Below are 18,433 nucleotides of genomic sequence, written 5' to 3'. Positions count from 1 at the left end.
AGATATAAGTTATGTATGGCTGTATTGTAATGTAATGTAGTACTTGAAGTTGGCACAAAATGGATGCTGCTTGCAAATATATCAATTTCAACTAAACATCGATATACAAAATGGGAAATCAATTAGTCGGTATTGCGCCTAGTCAAATATTTCCAGTCGAACATTATTTGACGGATCATAGTGATTTATTATTTGATGTAAAGTGAGTATTTTAATCAAATGCTATATAATGACTAACTTTTCACCAACTTATATTCTGTTGAAGCTTTTCATAACATATTTAATCTAAATTAAAGAATCTTGGAAATATCTTTTAATAGAAGAAATATAATATATCTCTATGCATTTTGTATAAGACAGAATTATTGAACGTAAATGATGAATCATGTAAATGACATATAAATTATATTTATATATCCCCAGTTGGTTTTTGCAATTAATCTTTATGTGTCTACAGCTTAGGAAGTACTAGATTTTTTAAAGTCGCCCGTGCCAGGAGCCAAGAGGGTCTTATAGTAGTTAAAGTTTTTGCTATTCATGATCCAACACTTCCACTCTCTGCTTATAAAGAAAAACTTGAGGAAATTAGGTCTAAATTAGCATCTGCCGTAAATTGCCTACCTTTTCAAAGAATGATTGTAAATATTTTTAAATAGTATTTATGTTGCACCGTATATTATAGATTAACATATAATTATAAATAAATATGTGTTTATATAAGCTCACAGAAAAATCAGGATCAATAATGAGGGAATATGTAAAGTATTCCCTTTATGACAGAATTAGTACTAGACCATTTTTAACAAGCATAGAAAAAAAATGGATTACCTTTCAAGTTTTGTATGCTTTACATCAAGCTCATAAGGTAAGATGATATCTAAAATTTTCTAAATGAACGAGTTATGTTATTTGAAACTATTACATTAGATAATTATCAAATGTCAATTAACTATGTTTAAGAATTTCAGTTGCTCATTTCTTGTAAATTAGTCCTTAGCTGATAAAACAACAAGTTAAAATGCTTTTCACAGTGTCAAACAGTGAACATAACTGCAATCCTGTCCTGAAAGAACATTAAACAACAAAATTAAAATGTTACTTCTCATTTGACTATAGTTTGGAGTCTGCCATGGTGACATAAAACTAGAAAACATTATGATAACCAGTTGGAACTGGATTTTACTCACAGATTTTGCAAGTTTTAAGCCGACTTATCTACCTGAAGATAATCCTGCTGATTTTTCATACTTTTTTGACACCTCTAGGAGGAGGTACACAATCAAATAGCTTAATCCTTGATAATCATTGTTATATTATTGTTTTAAATAATGATTCATTCGCCTATTTCAGGACATGTTACATAGCTCCAGAACGGTTTGTGAAAACACTATCTTCAGAATTAAGCAATACATTATTATTATCAGAACAAGAGCTAAAAACAGGTGACTTACATCCAATGATGGATATTTTTTCTGCAGGCTGTGCATTAACAGAATTATATAATGAAGGACATCCACCATTTGACTTTTCTCAACTATTAGGTGAGCTTAATATACATAAAGATCGTATACAAGTTGTATATATAATATTATTTCAATAAAATATTTAAGAATTTCATTATTGTGATATCTTAAGCATATAGAAACAATGAATATTCAGTGAGCAAGCATTTGGATACAATAGAAGATTCAGGAATACGTGAACTTCTTGCATCTATGATGGATAGGAACCCGGCAAATAGAAAAAGCGCTGAAATTTATTTAGCCCAAGCTCGTGGAACAGTATTTCCAGAATATTTTTATTTATTTCTTCAACCATATATGCTTATCTTTTCTGCTGCCCCAATTTTATCTCCTGATGAAAAAATTAATAGACTTAAAAAAGATATTGGTAATATCATTAATATTTTAAAGGCAGAGGAAAATGAAAAAATGAAGAGTGACATAAGAAACGCAGAAGTCACACAAAATAACCATTTTGAAAACAATGTGGAGTCAACTAAGGACGATTCTGGTCACAGTGAGGATAATACTATCATAGAAGTTGACAGTGATCAAAGTTTTGACAAGAGCGATTTAAATCAAAGTGATCCAAAAACTGTCCAAATTCAAAACTCTAATTGTAACAGTCAAACAGATCAGCATTCGCACACTATATTAATTGAAAGTCAAAGACGAAAAATAGATTTAAAGAGCGAGAAAAAGGTTTTATCTTCAGAACCTGTCGAAGGATTGGTTATTATTACTCAGCTCGTTACTTCATGCATACGAGGTTTACATCATTCTCAATCTAAATTACAAAGTTTAGAAATATTACTTGAACTTGCTGAAAACACATCAGATGAAACAATATTGGATCGAATTTTGCCTTATATCGTAAGTATTTTAATATGAAATGAATAAAACTCCAATAACTGTTAACAAAGTTTATCTAATATATTGTACAGTTTCATTTAGTTCATGATCCTGCTCCACGTGTACGGGTATCAGCAATACATACTTTGACAAAATGTTTGCATCTTGTAAAATCAATTCCACCATCAGATGTGAACATCTTTCCAGAATATATTTTACCTGGTTTAGCACATATCACACAAGATGAAGCTGTAATTGTTAGAGCCGCTTATGCAGAAAATATTGCACATTTAGCACACATTGCATTACGTTATTTAGAAAATGCTCATTTATCCAACTTAGGTAACAAAGAAGGTCCAAAACCAAGTTATGACAGTGAGCTTCAAACTTTGCACGAAATGGTAATTAATAAAATTATTTTTAACAATATTTATGTATGCTATATATTAAAATATATATATATATATACATATATATATATATAATTATTAGGTGCAACAATCTGTGTCCATGTTATTAACAGATCCTCAGAATTTAGTAAAACAAACATTAATGGAAAGTGGGATAAATAAATTATGTGTATTTTTTGGAAAACAAAAGGCCAATGATATTTTGCTTAGTCATGTAATCACATTTTTAAATGATAAGGAAGACAAAGAGTTAAGAGGTTCCTTTTTCGAATGTATTGTTGGTGTCGCTGCTTATGTTGGTTGGCATAGCAGTCCTATTCTTATGCCTCTTCTTCAACAAGGACTAGCAGATCCTGAGGAATTTGTAACCACAAAGGCTATTAGTGCAATGGCAACTCTCACAGAATTAGGTCTCTTACACAAGTCCGCTCTTTATCAACTTTTATATGAAACCATGGTCTTTTTAGTAAGTTATGTTTTAACAATACTAATAATTATAGCATTGCAATTTTTGCTATTCAATATTTGGAATTTAAACTCCTTTGTAGGTGCATCCAAATTTATGGATAAGACATGCGACTGTTGGTTTCATATCTACGGCGGCAAGAACACTTAACTTAGTAGACGTTCAGTGCAAAGTTCAATCGATAATACAGCCCTACTTAAAACATCCATTAATTCAAATAGAAAAAGAAGTTTTGTTATTAGAAGCCTTGGTATCTCCTATACCAAGAATTGTTTATGATTCCCTTGTAAAATACAACGATGTGGAGGAACTATTTCAAGTTCTTGAACAAAGACAAACTGCTCGAGCTAAAGCAGTAACAGGAATAGTACCGCAATATAGTGAAATGAGTACTTCATTACGGAATGTAAATTGAAGATCTTTGTAAATATGTTTTGCAATTTTCGTGAAATCTAATCAATGCTTTTTAGCTTTTCAGACGTTTGAGTTCGGAGTCAATGACTGAAACTATTGAAGACCAATTATTAATAATGAAACCACATTTAATGAAAATCAATAAGTATAGAAATTCGATGGATGCGAAGCTAAGTACAGCTAAATCGATAGATGGAAAGTTAGAATTAAATACTATAAAGGACAAGATACGACATCACATAGTAATATTATATCCTGATACAAAAGGTGATCTAGGTCTTCCGCCATTTAAACGATTAGATCGTAGAACATCAGATAGCGTCGGCACATATGCAACAATGAATCAAGAATGGCGTACAATGTTCGCAGCTCAAGACAATGTTCAGGTAATTAGAAACATATGATCTATGTCCATAATTAAATTTTTATAGAATTATAGTAAATCTTTTTTATAATATAGCACACTGTTAAAATGTCAGATATGACAGGAAGTAATGGAAGTCCTAGTCAAAGTTTACACGGAGGGGATATCCACTTATCACCACAACATAGTTTATCTGACATGAATAGTATAAATGACCATTCTCTTCATGAACGTTCATATATTCAATGTATGTGTTTTCAAAAATACTTTTGACGTCAATACGTCAGAGTATTATTTATTTATTTGTTTATTTTTTTTTTCTTTTTGCTACAAGACATACAGAAAATTTAATGTAATTTTGTAGACAGGTGTGCACCTTGTAGATTAGAAGTAAGACAACTAACGTACAGAAAACAAGAACAACATGCTGCAGCGTTAAGAGCACAGCATTGGGCTGATAACATTGCATGGCAAGCTGGTAATTAATAATTATAAAAATATATTTTTCAAGCGCAGTATCGGTACTACAACTATTTTTGATTAAAAAAAGGTTCAAGATTATTACCAAGTGGGTGGAGACCTAGAGGGGTACCGATTGCACATCTTCATGAACATAGAGCTGCAGTAAATAGGCTAGCTTCTATACCGGATACTAGTTTATTTGCCAGTAGCTCTGCGGATGGATGCATAAAGATATGGGATGCAAGTAGAATGGAAGGTCGAAATATCGCTAATCGTTCTAGGTAAGATCTTTATGTAATGTACTATCAGACTAAGTGTAATGTATCTTGTATTTTAATTCCATTAGGCAAACTTACATGCATAGAGGTGGTCCTCTAGTTGGCTTAGCTATATGCGATCAGGGACAATCATTAGCAAGTTCTGCTAGCCAATCAGGCACTGTATTTGTTTTACGAATCGAATCAAATTCTAGTAAAATGAGCGTTATCGGTACCAGACAATTAGATCTTCAGGTGATTATACGTTACTTGCTTTATATTGTCGGATTTTTAAATAAATTAACACTGGAACCTTGAATTATTTTGTATTTAGGAAGAAGGATGTGCAGTTGATTTACAGTATTTAGACTCTGGTTCACAATCAGTCCTTGTTTATGCATCACTTTATGGTTCATTGGTAGGGTGGGATTTAAGGTGTCCTGGTACAACATGGCGTTTAGAAAATGACCTAAAACATGGAGTAATTACCTCATTTTGTGTAAACAATTATCAACAATGGTTGACCCTTGGTACAAGTTCTGGCGTACATACTTGCTGGGACTTGCGGTTTCAATTACCAATAACCAGTATTAAACACCCTACAAGTAAATTTACAATTGTTTTAAATTCGTATAGAATAAAACGTATTGTATCAAATAATTCTCAAACTTTATAAAATCTAATTGATTTTAGATGCAAGGGTGAGGAAGGTAATTACTCATCCCACAGAACATTCCTGGATTATTTCGGCTGTTCAAGGAAACAACGAAATTTCAATGTGGAATCTCGAAACTGATTTTCGTCAAATGGTTCTCTGGGCGTCAAGTGCACCTCCACTTAGTCACTCACAAGGTGGTCATAGTGTATGTGCAATGTATTCTGGATGTATCGATCGCTCAGGCTTCTTATTAGCTGGTGGTACTGATATGAGATTGCGTTTTTGGGACTTGAACACACCCAACGAATCGTATGTTGCATTGCCTGCTGCTAATGATGTCACATCTCCAAATTCATTGGCATATGAGTTAGTATTTGTAATAGAATTTGTTTAAAATAACATTGTTTACATATTATTACTAATAGAATATGATTTACATATATTTTCACATTTTACAGACAACGTTTAATCGATGGAACCAATGTCGTTCAAGAAGTCTTAGCTGGAGGTGGTCCAACTCCATCATCCGGAGGAGGAAGCAGTATTAGAACAAGAAATTCTGAAGAAGGTGGTCAAGGTCCAGAAACTCCACCGTCTGGACATCACGACACTATTTCCGCCGTAGCTATGTCTAACACGTGTATTCTTACTGGTAGTACAGATGGATTAATACAAGTTTGGAAATGATTGTTTTCCATTTCATCGTGTCACGTTACAAAGCTGCACGCATTGTACAAATTTTTTTAATGTATCACAGATTTTTATTCCGGGGAAAACATTTTGATCAGACATCGAGATTTTTATGACCGAACTTGCGTGCTACGGTAATACTGTGATTTTATTTGTACATAATATGTAATATATAGATAACGTATATAAGCTCATCGATAGTGATAATTATAATACATAATGCATTTCTTAAATGGAACGTAAAATTTAAGTTACTTTAATACAGCGATGATTCTTGTGAAATATAAATGATTTATTTTTCTACGTAAAATAGAAAGGAGAAAGAGAGCTTGTTGTACTGTAATATACAAAGACGGTAAATCAATGACATTTAGTTTTAGATAGCGTGATAACAATAACTAATTATGTGGACATAATACAAAGGAAAATGTACTAACGCATACGATTAATGTACAAAAAAGTATCGTTAACAGAATCCCCTGATATATAATTTATATCGGCAGGTATATACGACTGCGTACTTTCATGTCATTGGTTATACATAGTAAACTTGTATACCGACTGAAATACTCATAACCAGCGAATATCTTCGTATTCCCTGATATATTGTTACAATAAATTCATATTTTTAATGGATTTGTATATGTAGTTCAATCGTTCATACTTCATGCCTTCGTTAAACAAATTTATCTGTTTACCAAGGACAAACTGGTGCAGAAGGATAGGGAACTTGACCCGGAAATGCGTAAGGATTGGGATTTATCGTCCTACAAATTTCTTTCCATCTTTCCTTCCCTGCTTTCCCTTGTCGCCGTCTGTATTGCTGATTCTTGTAACTCGGTGGTAGTTGATAATCATAATCTGGTTGTTTACCGAAAAGAATTTCAACCCAAGGGGCTGCAGACCCAGCGGCAATCAACAATAAAAATATGAACAAAATTTTCATTTTGTTTGCGCTATTTCGAAATTCTTCGCTTTAAGAACTAACGGAATATCTGGAAAGAATATAAATGAGTGAACATATACGCGAAAACGTACTAATGGAGAGCATAGCATCGGTGTTATGGATTCTCATGTTAAAAAGTTAAATGACAAACAATTACCACGTATAATGTGTATTCGGTCGTCTTGTATTTTTACTTTCGAAATTCACACTTTCTGAACAAATTGATTAGCGACACTTCCTCCTTCAACTTTTCTTCGTTGCTCAAACGTAATTGACTGAACCGGCAAGAATTTGTTTTTACGCAATATCCAACTATTTACATTTTTCTTTTTTTCTTTTTTTCTTTTTTTTCCGGACTTACGAAAGAATTTGAGCTGTACTCGCGGTAAGAAGTACACTCTCGCAATGAAGTGATGCTGGATGCTTGCCGCTGTTTTATAGACCAACACGATCCTACCACCCGGCAAAAAAATATATTGAATGGTATACTTGTAAACGCGTATACATTTACTTCTAATTCTACTGTCATATTTTACTGCCCACAGAAATTGACGAATTCCGTTTGATTTTCTTTTTTCCTATTTTTCAAACGAAGCAATTGGACCAAATTTGTTGCTTTAAAAAGCTGTCTTCAAATTTAACAAAATTTTTGTTTTACTAACTTTTGTAACCTTTCGTGTGAGAAAGCAAATGTCGAAGTAAAGACTATACTTATCGTGCCATGATTTATCGAAAATATTATTTTTGACTGATTGGTTCAAGTCACCATAGAATTTGCGTATACAAACGACATTACCGTCGTCTTACCGTCGCATTGAACTTGGAGAAGGCTCTGTCTGCTTATTGTTTGATGTGAATTACAACAAATTTCGCATTCACGGCTCGTATCATCTTTTCTCGTATTCTACGTGTGTACAAATTCTTTCACAATAAAATACGCGATAGTATAAGGAATACCAACTTAATTATAGATACTCAATGCGCAGCAAATACAATTTAAATTACCATTATAAAAGGATCATTAAAAGTTGATCTATTATTGCGTTCATTTATTTGTTCCAACTTATTAATTAGGTACAATTATTCCACGAAGACATCATAAGCTTATCATTGACTCGTTCGTGAAACTGTACTGAGATTATATTACGGACCAGATGATAATTTCGTTGATTGTGAACTGTCCTACATTTGCTGTGCTCCTATGTCAAGGTTAACGCTTTTAAGTACAATATTGATATAATATTGATACAAGTACAATGGCATAAGTACATCGATATAAATGCGCTAATATATTTATGTGCATATTCTTATAATAATTTTAATGTATTCGAGAAAAATAATAATCATTATTCTATACAATAAAGAAATGGTAGTTTAGTCGCGTGTGGCAGTTGAAGTGCATCGGTTGCCCCTGATAGATCGCAAATTACCGTGCGAATACGTAGTTCTTTGACTTAACCGAGTTGCACGTAATCGTTCTTATTAAGGTTCACCATGACTAGCCGTTACTATTTCCTATTACCGTAATAGCTGGTTTCCAAGCTGTCGATCTATTAATAGCATTTGGCAGAGAAAGTAAGTACGCTCAAGTTTTGCGCTAAGAAATTCGCGATCCTCGAACGATTTCCTCGTCTCCGAACGAGTCTGATTCAACTTTCGCGCTTGTTACCGATTTTCTAAATTAGAACAAACGATAAACGAATACGGGTCACGGTGAATCGTATCTGATTACGTCAATTGTATTTTGATAAATTAACTGCGCTTAATTTTTTACGCGAACGATAAATTATGCGTCTATTCCGCATTTCCGCGCGTTTCCTTCTCAGAGGATTCTACTTCGCGGATAAGAAATAGAATATACCTTTCGATACGAATAGATGAATCATAAAACGTGAATGTTGAGTGGAATAAGAGTGGTATTTTATGCATGTTCGTTCATTAGTATTTCGCGCGTAATACGCGCTTGAATATACACGAATAAATAGCTTCTATAATAAGACATTCGAGAGAGAAATAGGATGTGTTCGATGATCCAATGTACACATCATTTTTCGTAAATGAATTACGTTTTGTTGCGTTTACGATAGGAGATAGATGTTATTATTTCGAGTTCGAATCCTGGAGTATCATTGTCGTAATCTGCACTTTTGAATTTCTACGATAATATAATCCGGCGATATAGTCAGTGCGACTATTAATGGTTAAGAATTATTTTTAACGCAATGTTCGAAGAATTCGCGATTCATTTATTAGGTTTAGAGCTATTGATATGCCAAATTGTGTAAATATTTTGAACAGCAGTTTCCTCGAACCAACTCCTCTAACTCAGTTGCACTATGTGCGTCAGTTCTGTTTCACTTCTGATCGAGAAAGCTTCTGCATTTTGATTTTCTCGTGAATTTCATTAATCGGGCAATTTTTCCTTCCTTTCAAGTATCTCTGTGGTTGATATGGAAGTTATTAAAGATTTAATAGGCCAAGTAATACATCTATCTTCATTCTGAAATAAAGAAATCTCTTTTTCCTCATTGCAAACATTTTTTCTATCCTAGAAATTTTTAACGACCATATTCGTATCACGATAATGTCTAATAGTCTCAATATTGATAATAAGAGTATCGAGCAGATTAGAGATCGTATAAGCCTCTCGTTAAAAATGCAACGGAGCTTCAAGAAGATGAAGAGGAGTATCCGAAAGATAACTGGTATGTCATTGAACATTTGGACATACGATAAAGAAGTGCAATATAAAGTTTCAATAAAATTTCTCGACGTAAATTTACATATAGAAAATACTTCGATTGATTACATCGCGGCACCTCGTTACCTCGTTGACACTTTGATACTAGAATACCGATCACAATTCTAACAGAGTAGAAAAATTATCGTATAAGAGTATTTTCAATACTTTTAGAAACTTCGACGAGTGTTCAACCTCACTGCGTTTTCGTAGAGAACATGCAAGACGATGAGAAACAACCGCTGTACATATTTCCGGAACGGCTCTCTTATTTAACGTACCAAACGGGATTTTCGAAGGATGAGATACGAAAGCTGTATCGAGTCTTTAAACAGCATTGTCCGAAAGGGGCCGTAACCACGAACGATCTGAAACCAGCGTACGCAAAATTATTTCCGTTAGGAGACCCGGCGAAATACGCGCAAATCGTTTTTAACGCTTTTGATAAGGATAGGGATGGTATCGTTAGCTTCGCGGATCTCCTTAATGAAGTTGCTTTAATTATTAACGGTGATATAGATCAAAAACTCTCCTGGATTTTCAGGTGATCATTCAGTCGGATTAATATAGTTTACGACACATTTAACGCTACTTTCTACTTTTACCTCCAATTAGATTTTATGACTTAAACGGAGACGGTTATATCACAAGAAAGGAAATGCTAGTTATAATGTCCGCAATTTATGAGATGCTACATAACGGACAGATTATTCAACGGATGGCAAACAGACACGTGGACAAAGTTTTCGAAAAGATGGATGTTGATAAGGATGGAGTTATATCTCAGGAAGAATTTATGAGTATTTGTAAAAATGTACAGTCAACTATATAATGTTCATTGTTTAGTTTCATAAAACGTATCACAGAAATATTGGTTTCAAACTTTTATAATATATTTTCATTACAGGATAGTGTAATTCAAAAACAGCTGGCAATATTTAATCAGTTTTGGTGATGACATATATGTATACATTGAAATTTTTAAGTTACGCTAATCCTAAAAAAAAAGGTAGCTTGAAAAGTTTCCTGTTTTATAAATATTCTTATTTGCATGATAAAATAGTACAATTACAAACACAGCTTCCCCAAAAGTTGGATAACAACGTTATACGTAATTATACATGAAGTTATTAATAATTCAACGATACTTCAGAAGAGATAATTTTTCTCTTTCCCCATGAAAGATATATATCTTCACTTTCCTATGTACAATAGTTTGTGCTTTCAAAATATTCTTTTCTGTAAAATGTAAAAAACGCAGGCAAGGAAAAATGCAAATGCCAATGTTACTAAAGCTTTATCGGTAACTTCCCTTCTACCATATTTGCCTAAAAGTTTTCCAGATTGAACTATAACTTGTTGTTGATGTTCTAATTCGTCTTTGGTAGTGGTAACTTTGTCCGATGATATTACTAAAGAGGTTTAAAGTAATATGAATTAAAAATTATATCTTAATACTTAAAATACATTGAAAGAAATAAATCACATACTCAGTGTATCCAATGTATCCGCGCTTTTCTGAGTCGTTTCGGCTAAATGTCTAGATATACTTAAAAGTTTGTCAGAAAGTTGACTCGACGTATTTGCTAGATTTCGCTTGTCGTGCCTCCTACGAATAGCAGCCTGCTCCTCTTCAGGCATGGAAAGCATTTCTTGCTGCTCCTTGGACATGGAGAGCAGTTCTTTTTTAGCCAGCTTATCTATCACACATACGCTAACAACATTGGCTTTACGAAACGCAGCTAAAGAAGTATTGAGTTGCTGCCTGTAAGTATCTACCTCTGCCAGTAATTCTACTTTCTTTTTCTCTGAGGATTCTCTCTCTGCTAATGATATTAATTTATCTATAGATGACTTTAAAGCTGCTATATTTGCTCTGCCTTCTGCGTTTAATTTATTAAGTAATTCCAAAGGGCCAATACATTGTTGGATATCCTGAAAAATTCATATTAATCAATGAATTTTCTTAATTAAATTACAATAAAAATATAGCTATAACCAGCCTTTTATTTAACCTCAAATAATGTTATTGTTAGCGTTATGTTATTGTTAGTAAGAATTTGTATCAATGAATTATATTATGAATTAATTTGATGGTAATTACAAACATAAACATAATTACTACGAATTAGTCAATGTTATAGATATACATATATTTCATTGATATTATCTGATGTTATGATATTACAAATAAGGTTATGCTGTGACTACTACAAAAAGCTTTTGTTTTAAATAATATTTACTTGTATTACAGCTGTAACTTGAAGATGATTTTTTACGATATCTTGACGAATAAATTCTATTGCATGGTGCTCGGTGTCCATCGAGGCACGTGTTTTTTGACAGTTCCTTTATGTGACTCTTACTATATATAAAAAAGAAACGTGACTTTAATACTGATTAACATATGAACGAAAAATGAAAATTTCATACATGGGCCATTTTTTAGTGTAAAATCTTTTACTCAAAAGACTTTATATGGGCTTAATGTACTTAACTATGACGATCTTAGTATTACCAGAATTAATTTGTAAACATTAACCTTTGTTTCTTCTACGTGCGCAATATTATAAATTCCTATATCTTACCTGCATAAAGTAATGCAAATAAAGATACATGATAAGGCTATATATAGCTACATAATAAGGCTAAAATGCATAAAAGTAATATAAGGTAGTATAATTTATTAATGTACAATTTGAGTATTACACTATTATCATACAACTGGCATTGCCTGGTCATAAACACAGTCTCAGTTATAAATATAACGTCGACACAAAAATATTATACTTTTCTATTTATAACATACAATCCTTTCTAAAGAAGATCCTAACTTATATCCAAAGCAGTTAAGTTACATAAAATTTGCGATGAGATAATAATATGCAATTTAACATTGTTATATTAAATATTTCTGACAACATGAAATGAGCACAATGCCCCTATTGTGTGTGATTCTATTTTACATAGGTCTTTTCAAATTTAATATAGATTAAAAATTAACGAAGGCAGTTTATTACAGCAGTTGTAAAATCTGTTGTAGAACTTTGTCCGCCCAAATCCTTTGTTAATACTTTTCCATCATTTAAAACACGATTTAATGCATCCTTAATTTGTTCACTATAACGTTTTAAATTCACATGGCGCAGAAGTTTAACAGCGCACAAAAGCATAGCAGTAGGATTTGCAACGTTTTTACCAACGGCTTCTGAATATGTGTGTCTTGCACCCTGCATAATGAATCAAATTTCACAATACCTTCAATTTTTCTTAAATTTAATCATTTCTACATGTTATACCCATGACCTTACCGGCTCAAAGACAACACACTCGGGACTATAACTAGCACCTGCAACCACCCCGGCACCACCGACCAGTCCAGATGCCACATTGTCCAAGATATTACCATATAAATTTGGTAATACCATTACATCAAACTGATGTGGATTAGATACCATTTGCATTGTACAATTATCCACAATCATTGTTTCAAATGTAATTCTAAAGTTGCATTGAACATATGACAATTATAAGTGTTAATGATAATTTGACGAATGATAATGAAGTGAAAGATATTTATAATTACCTAGGATACATCTTAGCAATTTCTTGGCATGATTTTAAGAAAAGACCATCACCAAGCTTCATGATATTGGCTTTGTGGACGCAAGTGACTTTCTTACGATTATGTTTCACTGCATAATCAAATGCAAATTTTGCAATCCTTTGGCTTTTAACTGCAGTTACTATTTTTAAACACTCCACTACTCCCTTTACAGACTCATGTTCTAATGCAGAATATTCTCCTTCTGTTTGTTCTCTAATAATAATACAATCTACATTCTTATGCCGGCATGTAACACCAGGTAAAGATTTTACATGTACAACATTTGAGTATAAATCTAAACTTTTACGTAATTTCATGTTCAACGTTTGAAGTTCCCCAGTCATAGAATGATCCGGTGTTGCTAAAATACCCTGCGAAACATAATTGATATTAAAACCTATATCTCTGTTGCTATTAATTACTAATATTTTAATTAATGTATCAAATATAAAACTACCTTCAGGCATACTCGATTTCTTGCAATACTATTGGATACTTGTTCAAGGGGTGCACTTAGAGTTGGATTTACTTCTGAGAGAAAATAAGGTTCAAATTCAACTGGCACATTCGCAGCTTTGAAAACACTTTGAACGGACACTACTAATTCTGGCCCTACACCGTCTCCTGGTATAAGCGTGCATTTTACCTTTCCCTCCTGTTCAACTGCCTAAAAGAAAAGATTATTAATATTGTATACATACGATAAACATTTTTGAAAGGTTATTTAATACATACAGATTCTTGTCGATGTACTGTTCCTACATGCAAACATCTGACAGCTCCTTTTTGAGCAGTCTGTAAATAATATTTTATGCTGTAATCAATAAAAGGTATAAACAAAGTCAAATGAATATAATTTAATGATGCAAACAAAATTTGTTATCTCCGTGTAATTAAGGTACACATATTTCATTGAGAAGTTATATTTATAACAATATAGACGTGAGCGTAATGATTAAATAACACGGTTATTAAAGTGAATCATTTAGCCGACTTCGTGAATTGAATTTCGAACTAGTCCATTTATCTTAATATTTTCCATCTACAAGTTACTTATTTAGTTTTTCAAATTGTATTTACCATTAAAGAATATCTTCAGGTATCTTTGAGAGAAGTTATGTATTTTGTATGAGATGTCCTTGCAATAGTCATTGGTAACTAATTAAATGAATGGACAATATTCAACGATATTTTGATATAGTTGTAATATTATAAAATGTCATTGATCTTGTAAAAGGAGAAAACGTCATAGTTTAATCGAACGTCTACATTACCTGTGAAAATACTTTGCAGATGTTCCTCGCGAGTAGAGCCATTTTTCACGATGGACCCTAGTTGTCTAGTCTATTTTACTCTTATCGTCATGCGCCAGTAATGTATCAAATTAGAAAATTATTATGGAAATTTAATGAAAAACAAAACAAAAGATATATAAATGTATTTTTAATTATACTGTACAACAAGATTATTAAAAAAATACAATTTATATATTTCGATTTTTCATTGAAAATATTAATATTAAGTTAATATTAAGCAATTTATGAATGGTGCCCAAGAAGTACAATGTATGTGTTGTGTGTACGACCCTGCCATTTGAAATCGTTTTAATTCGTGTTTTATCGCAGTACAAGTGTATGTAATAAACGTCTCATGAATATTAAACTTAATGGATAATGCTAGTAATTTTAAAGAATTTCTCTAGTTTGCTTATATATTCTACATTGGTTTGTTTATTTTATAAACTTACTGGACTCAACATTTTCACTAAGGCAATATGTTAATGGAATTATCAACTCATGTATCGTGCACAAATTTTTTGTGTGCATTGTATAATAGGACAGATAAGCATAAATATTCTTTCTTCACGATAGTCCAATGTTTCGTGCTTGACATGTTTGTGTAGTTATATCAGCTGTATCTGTTCTCTTCCCTGTAATCGGAAATGTCAAATACGATAACCTGTTTCGCTGTTTCACAAAATTATATAAGATTCGTTTGTTGAAATGTATATCGATGAAATTTTTCGACGAGGTTGAAATTTCATACGTACAAAAATATTCTGGTGGATTTCATTATGACAAGTTTGCCGACATGATTTTCCATAGAAATAGATACAAGAATAAAAGGGACTGCGGATAAATCATATAATCTATTTTTGTAATATAGGTTTTTATAAAAAAAAAAGTGTTACTATAATTTACAATCGATATTCGGTGAATGTTCATAAAAAATATTTTACGAAAATGACTGAAGAACAATTGCGTGAGTAATTCTTTTGATGTATTATAAATATTTATTTATTATACATATATATGTTTTAATTTCATCATATTAGTAACAACATTAAATGATTTTAGAAATAGGAATTTATGACACATTAATTTGAGTCATAAATAATAATAAATTTTGCTTTGAATTCATGAATTGTTAGTCTTAACTTCTAGAGAAATAGTAGTAAGAATGAATATGCGTAATGTTGTAAAAATCATTAATGCGATATTTTATAGCACCAGAAGTGACTAAGCATAGTTTTCGTCAAAAAGTATGGGATTATTTGATGAAGAACGATTTAGTCAATTTTCCTCTTACTGTCTATGATCGTATACCGAATTTCAAAGGTGCTGCCGAAGCAGCACAGCGCTTGGCAGATTTGGAAATTTTCAAAGAGGCAAAAATTATAAAGATAAATCCGGACAAACCCCAAGAACCTGTAAGATTCTTAGCATTAGAAGCTAATAAGGAAATGTTAGTTCCAATTCCCAGACTGAGAACCGGTTTGTTTCTTCATGTTACACCAATCGCTGGTTCCTCGAAAAGTGAATTGAGGACATTATCAAAAATTCATGGCTTGACGGAAGCTGGTAAACCACTTGGCGTAGATTCTAAAATAAAGGTATATGATTTATTATTGTAACAGAAATTTGTTATTAGTTTGATCTGCTTTCATTATTTTATACATTATCCTTATTTATCGTCAGATAGACCTTGTGATATTGGGATCAGTGTGTGTGAGCCACGATGGATACAGACTTGGTAAAGGCAAAGGATTCGCAGATTTAGAATTTGCTATGATGATGAGGATGGGCGCAGTCACACAGGATACTATAGTTATTACAACTGTGCACGACTGTCAAGTCTTTGATAGTCTTCCACCTGAAATATTTAAAGAATACGATGTACCTGTCGATATAATCGTTACACCTACTCAAACAATAATAGTAAATCCAAAGTTAAAGAAGCCCAGTTGTATTATGTGGCATATGCTTAGCGAAAGAAGAATTAAATCTATGCCGGTATTACAACAATTGAAAGAAATGGATGAAAAGTACGCGTCGAAAGATGTAATTGATACATGATATGTTTACCGCGTAAATATGCTAAATTGCTGTGTTTTTTTTTAGAGAAGGCAAAATAGTAACTCTGAAGGAGGAGGATTCGGACATAGAAATACAAAAGTCTTATCGTTCTCATTACATAAAAAATAAGAGACGTTCCAAAACAAAAAAAGCTGCGTCAAGTGGTAAAGACGTTAATGAAGAAAGAGGGGAACAAGTAAAACCACGTTCTCCTAAAAAACGTGCATTCAATAAGATCAAATCAGGGGACGATAATGTATTTTCCGATGTTGCAGAAGTAAGAAATATTTGTAATCGATGTATACATATATATTTAATTAATAAATTATACATATATCATACATATTTATTGCAATATTCTAGGCGAAAGTGGAAAGAAACGATAAGAATATGCAGCAACGTCGTAAAAATCTAAGACTGAAGTCTAAATCTCAGGTTGAATTTTCCTTGAAATTGTCAAATATTTCATATGGCGCCAGAATACGTGATTTGAAAAATGCATTATCGGAGCGTGGTATAAAACCAAATGAAATAACCTGGCTAGGATATCGCGGGATTTGTTATCTCCACTTCAATAAACTTAGAAAGAATAATAGTTTATCGGAACAACCGATACAGGTTGATTCAATAATGGCAAATTTACAACAGCTATGTATCGGGATGAAATCTAGCGGAAATGTGAACGATTTTATAGTGGTAGAACCCGCTAAACCAATATCTAGAATCGAAGTCACGGACGTGACTTCGGTTTAGAAAACGGTTGAATACATTTTAGAAAATGTACAGTTACTTAGAATAATACTTACTACTCCAAGTAATTGTACAATCTCTATCGGCATTCGACGCATATTTTTTTATAAACTCGTTTGCTCTATCAGCGACTGCTAACTTCGTAAATAGATGGTTGACTATAAGTTCAAAGTGTACAAAGCTTTATAAATAATTTATAATGTATTTTCTATACATAATAAGTGCAAAATAATCGTACGCGTTGTATATAACAAATTAAGTATATATAATTATCGTTAAGATATTTAATTTATAACAGACTATTTTTGATAGTTTGCATTGGATAAAAATTCATACGAAAATCAGTGGTTCGTTCGGAAGTTGAGCTAGATTCGCTCAACTGAATCCAAATCTGAAATGTGTATTCCATTTATACACGTGAACTACTTCTTGATAAAAATTGCATGTGTATTATTTTTATCGATAAGCTTATGATAATCATTAATAATTAATAATTCGAATTACATTTACCGTGACCATACAAAAGATATTTAACGCTAAAGATAGCGGATTTAAACGTTTTCTTGCAAAACATATTACACGAAGATAAACAATCATGTAAGATGCATATCTAGCGCTTGATAACGCTTATCTGACATTACAGACTGACAAATATAGTTTAGCTAATTTGTGGGTAACATGCGAGGCATACGAAAGTAAAGCCAATACATTTTGTTTATGTATTTATTAGATACTCTATTTTTCTGAAAGAATATTTTCATATTGCTGTACGTTGTAGGCATATGCTTTGCCAAAAATTGGATAATGAAGAGAGGTAGTTGTGATAACAATAACGTGAGTGTGGTAGCCGAGAAAATGGCAATATTTTTGTGATATTAACAGATATGATTAATTATACTTAGGATACAAATACATATAGGCAATTATTATTTTTACCAGCGTTATTAATAATTCTTTTA

General features: G+C 32.2%; 5 protein-coding genes and 1 long non-coding RNA gene across 18 annotated transcripts; 3 read left to right on the top strand and 3 right to left on the bottom strand.

The window, feature by feature from the left end:
* The first annotated feature begins 33 nt into the window (after nucleotides 1-33).
* LOC126919718 (phosphoinositide 3-kinase regulatory subunit 4) lies at nucleotides 34-7,372 on the top strand. 4 transcript variants are annotated; one of them, XM_050729238.1, is made up of 18 exons: nucleotides 34-202; nucleotides 458-638; nucleotides 722-865; nucleotides 1,117-1,271; nucleotides 1,351-1,541; nucleotides 1,636-2,375; nucleotides 2,447-2,755; nucleotides 2,847-3,230; nucleotides 3,313-3,636; nucleotides 3,701-4,030; nucleotides 4,105-4,255; nucleotides 4,373-4,486; nucleotides 4,559-4,751; nucleotides 4,817-4,982; nucleotides 5,062-5,332; nucleotides 5,421-5,751; nucleotides 5,844-6,006; nucleotides 6,778-7,372. In XM_050729238.1, exons 1-18 carry the CDS (start codon nucleotides 111-113, stop codon nucleotides 7,006-7,008), a joined length of 4,470 nt encoding a protein of 1,489 aa, XP_050585195.1. In that variant the 5' UTR covers nucleotides 34-110; the 3' UTR covers nucleotides 7,009-7,372. The 4 variants fall into 4 exon arrangements, with proteins under 4 accessions (XP_050585195.1, XP_050585191.1, XP_050585194.1 ...); XM_050729234.1 differs by lacking the exon at nucleotides 6,778-7,372 and having other exon boundaries at nucleotides 35-202; nucleotides 5,844-6,711; XM_050729237.1 differs by lacking the exons at nucleotides 458-638; nucleotides 722-865; nucleotides 6,778-7,372 and having other exon boundaries at nucleotides 55-202; nucleotides 5,844-6,711.
* LOC126919795 (uncharacterized) lies at nucleotides 6,347-8,039 on the bottom strand. Its single transcript, XR_007711757.1, has 3 exons — nucleotides 7,829-8,039; nucleotides 7,179-7,474; nucleotides 6,347-7,070 (listed from the first exon to the last, which is right to left on the bottom strand). It is a non-coding gene; the product is annotated as an uncharacterized LOC126919795 (long non-coding RNA).
* A 9-nt stretch (nucleotides 8,040-8,048) lies between these two features.
* LOC126919771 (hippocalcin-like protein 4) lies at nucleotides 8,049-11,759 on the top strand. 9 transcript variants are annotated; one of them, XM_050729360.1, is made up of 6 exons: nucleotides 8,052-8,230; nucleotides 9,574-9,726; nucleotides 9,936-10,305; nucleotides 10,377-10,575; nucleotides 10,669-10,770; nucleotides 11,352-11,759. In XM_050729360.1, the coding sequence occupies exons 1-5, from the start codon at nucleotides 8,176-8,178 to the stop codon at nucleotides 10,714-10,716; spliced, it is 825 nt and encodes a 274-aa protein (XP_050585317.1). In that variant the 5' UTR covers nucleotides 8,052-8,175; the 3' UTR covers nucleotides 10,717-10,770; nucleotides 11,352-11,759. The 9 variants fall into 9 exon arrangements, with proteins under 9 accessions (XP_050585324.1, XP_050585317.1, XP_050585316.1 ...); XM_050729359.1 differs by having other exon boundaries at nucleotides 8,053-8,230; nucleotides 10,669-11,528; nucleotides 11,612-11,759; XM_050729367.1 differs by lacking the exon at nucleotides 11,352-11,759 and having other exon boundaries at nucleotides 8,049-8,230; nucleotides 9,936-10,140; nucleotides 10,669-11,268.
* Nucleotides 10,633-12,126, bottom strand: LOC126919774 (vesicle transport protein SEC20). 2 transcript variants are annotated; one of them, XM_050729370.1, is made up of 4 exons: nucleotides 12,005-12,126; nucleotides 11,541-11,696; nucleotides 11,252-11,423; nucleotides 10,633-11,173 (listed from the first exon to the last, which is right to left on the bottom strand). In XM_050729370.1, the coding sequence occupies exons 1-4, from the start codon at nucleotides 12,083-12,085 to the stop codon at nucleotides 10,986-10,988; spliced, it is 597 nt and encodes a 198-aa protein (XP_050585327.1). In that variant the 5' UTR covers nucleotides 12,086-12,126; the 3' UTR covers nucleotides 10,633-10,985. The 2 variants fall into 2 exon arrangements, with proteins under 2 accessions (XP_050585327.1, XP_050585326.1); XM_050729369.1 differs by having other exon boundaries at nucleotides 11,252-11,696.
* Nucleotides 12,127-12,425: 299 nt separating this feature from the next.
* LOC126919761 (isocitrate dehydrogenase [NAD] subunit beta, mitochondrial) lies at nucleotides 12,426-14,801 on the bottom strand. The gene is made up of 6 exons (XM_050729348.1): nucleotides 14,643-14,801; nucleotides 14,104-14,163; nucleotides 13,826-14,035; nucleotides 13,348-13,739; nucleotides 13,073-13,262; nucleotides 12,426-12,991 (listed from the first exon to the last, which is right to left on the bottom strand). Exons 1-6 carry the CDS (start codon nucleotides 14,682-14,684, stop codon nucleotides 12,761-12,763), a joined length of 1,125 nt encoding a protein of 374 aa, XP_050585305.1. The 5' UTR covers nucleotides 14,685-14,801; the 3' UTR covers nucleotides 12,426-12,760.
* Nucleotides 14,802-14,991: 190 nt separating this feature from the next.
* Nucleotides 14,992-18,409, top strand: LOC126919755 (methenyltetrahydrofolate synthase domain-containing protein). Its single transcript, XM_050729337.1, has 5 exons — nucleotides 14,992-15,630; nucleotides 15,876-16,261; nucleotides 16,347-16,693; nucleotides 16,770-17,001; nucleotides 17,088-18,409. The coding sequence occupies exons 1-5, from the start codon at nucleotides 15,612-15,614 to the stop codon at nucleotides 17,475-17,477; spliced, it is 1,374 nt and encodes a 457-aa protein (XP_050585294.1). The 5' UTR covers nucleotides 14,992-15,611; the 3' UTR covers nucleotides 17,478-18,409.
* The last annotated feature ends 24 nt before the right edge of the window (nucleotides 18,410-18,433 follow it).

The sequence above is a fragment of the Bombus affinis genome, chromosome 8 (genome assembly GCF_024516045.1).
Source record: "Bombus affinis isolate iyBomAffi1 chromosome 8, iyBomAffi1.2, whole genome shotgun sequence".
NCBI classification, from domain to species: Eukaryota; Metazoa; Arthropoda; class Insecta; order Hymenoptera; family Apidae; genus Bombus; species Bombus affinis.
This window is presented reverse-complemented; position numbering and strand designations above follow the sequence as displayed.

Excerpts from the sequence above, each read along its gene's own strand:
- LOC126919718 (XM_050729238.1), top strand. The coding sequence starts at position 111 with ATGGGAAATCAATTAGTCGGTATTGCGCCTAGTCAAATATTTCCAGTC. Across the intron at positions 639-721 it reads TACCTTTTCAAAGAATGATT|CTCACAGAAAAATCAGGATC; the intron begins GTAAATATTTTT and ends TGTTTATATAAG. Across the intron at positions 3,637-3,700 it reads TGAGTACTTCATTACGGAAT|CTTTTCAGACGTTTGAGTTC; the intron begins GTAAATTGAAGA and ends AATGCTTTTTAG.
- LOC126919771 (XM_050729360.1), top strand. The coding sequence starts at position 8,176 with ATGATAATTTCGTTGATTGTGAACTGTCCTACATTTGCTGTGCTCCTA. Across the intron at positions 10,306-10,376 it reads AAACTCTCCTGGATTTTCAG|ATTTTATGACTTAAACGGAG; the intron begins GTGATCATTCAG and ends ACCTCCAATTAG. Across the intron at positions 10,576-10,668 it reads TTATGAGTATTTGTAAAAAT|GATAGTGTAATTCAAAAACA; the intron begins GTACAGTCAACT and ends TTTTCATTACAG.
- LOC126919774 (XM_050729369.1), bottom strand. The coding sequence starts at position 12,085 with ATGGACACCGAGCACCATGCAATAGAATTTATTCGTCAAGATATCGTA. Across the intron at positions 11,697-12,004 it reads AAGTTACAGCTGTAATACAA|GATATCCAACAATGTATTGG; the intron begins GTAAATATTATT and ends TGAATTTTTCAG. Across the intron at positions 11,174-11,251 it reads GGATACATTGGATACACTGA|TAATATCATCGGACAAAGTT; the intron begins GTATGTGATTTA and ends AAACCTCTTTAG.
- LOC126919761 (XM_050729348.1), bottom strand. The coding sequence starts at position 14,684 with ATGGCTCTACTCGCGAGGAACATCTGCAAAGTATTTTCACAG. Across the intron at positions 13,263-13,347 it reads ATTGCTAAGATGTATCCTAG|AATTACATTTGAAACAATGA; the intron begins GTAATTATAAAT and ends ATGCAACTTTAG. Across the intron at positions 12,992-13,072 it reads AGTGTGTTGTCTTTGAGCCG|GGTGCAAGACACACATATTC; the intron begins GTAAGGTCATGG and ends TTCATTATGCAG.
- LOC126919755 (XM_050729337.1), top strand. Across the intron at positions 16,262-16,346 it reads GCGTAGATTCTAAAATAAAG|ATAGACCTTGTGATATTGGG; the intron begins GTATATGATTTA and ends ATTTATCGTCAG. Across the intron at positions 16,694-16,769 it reads TTGAAAGAAATGGATGAAAA|AGAAGGCAAAATAGTAACTC; the intron begins GTACGCGTCGAA and ends GTTTTTTTTTAG.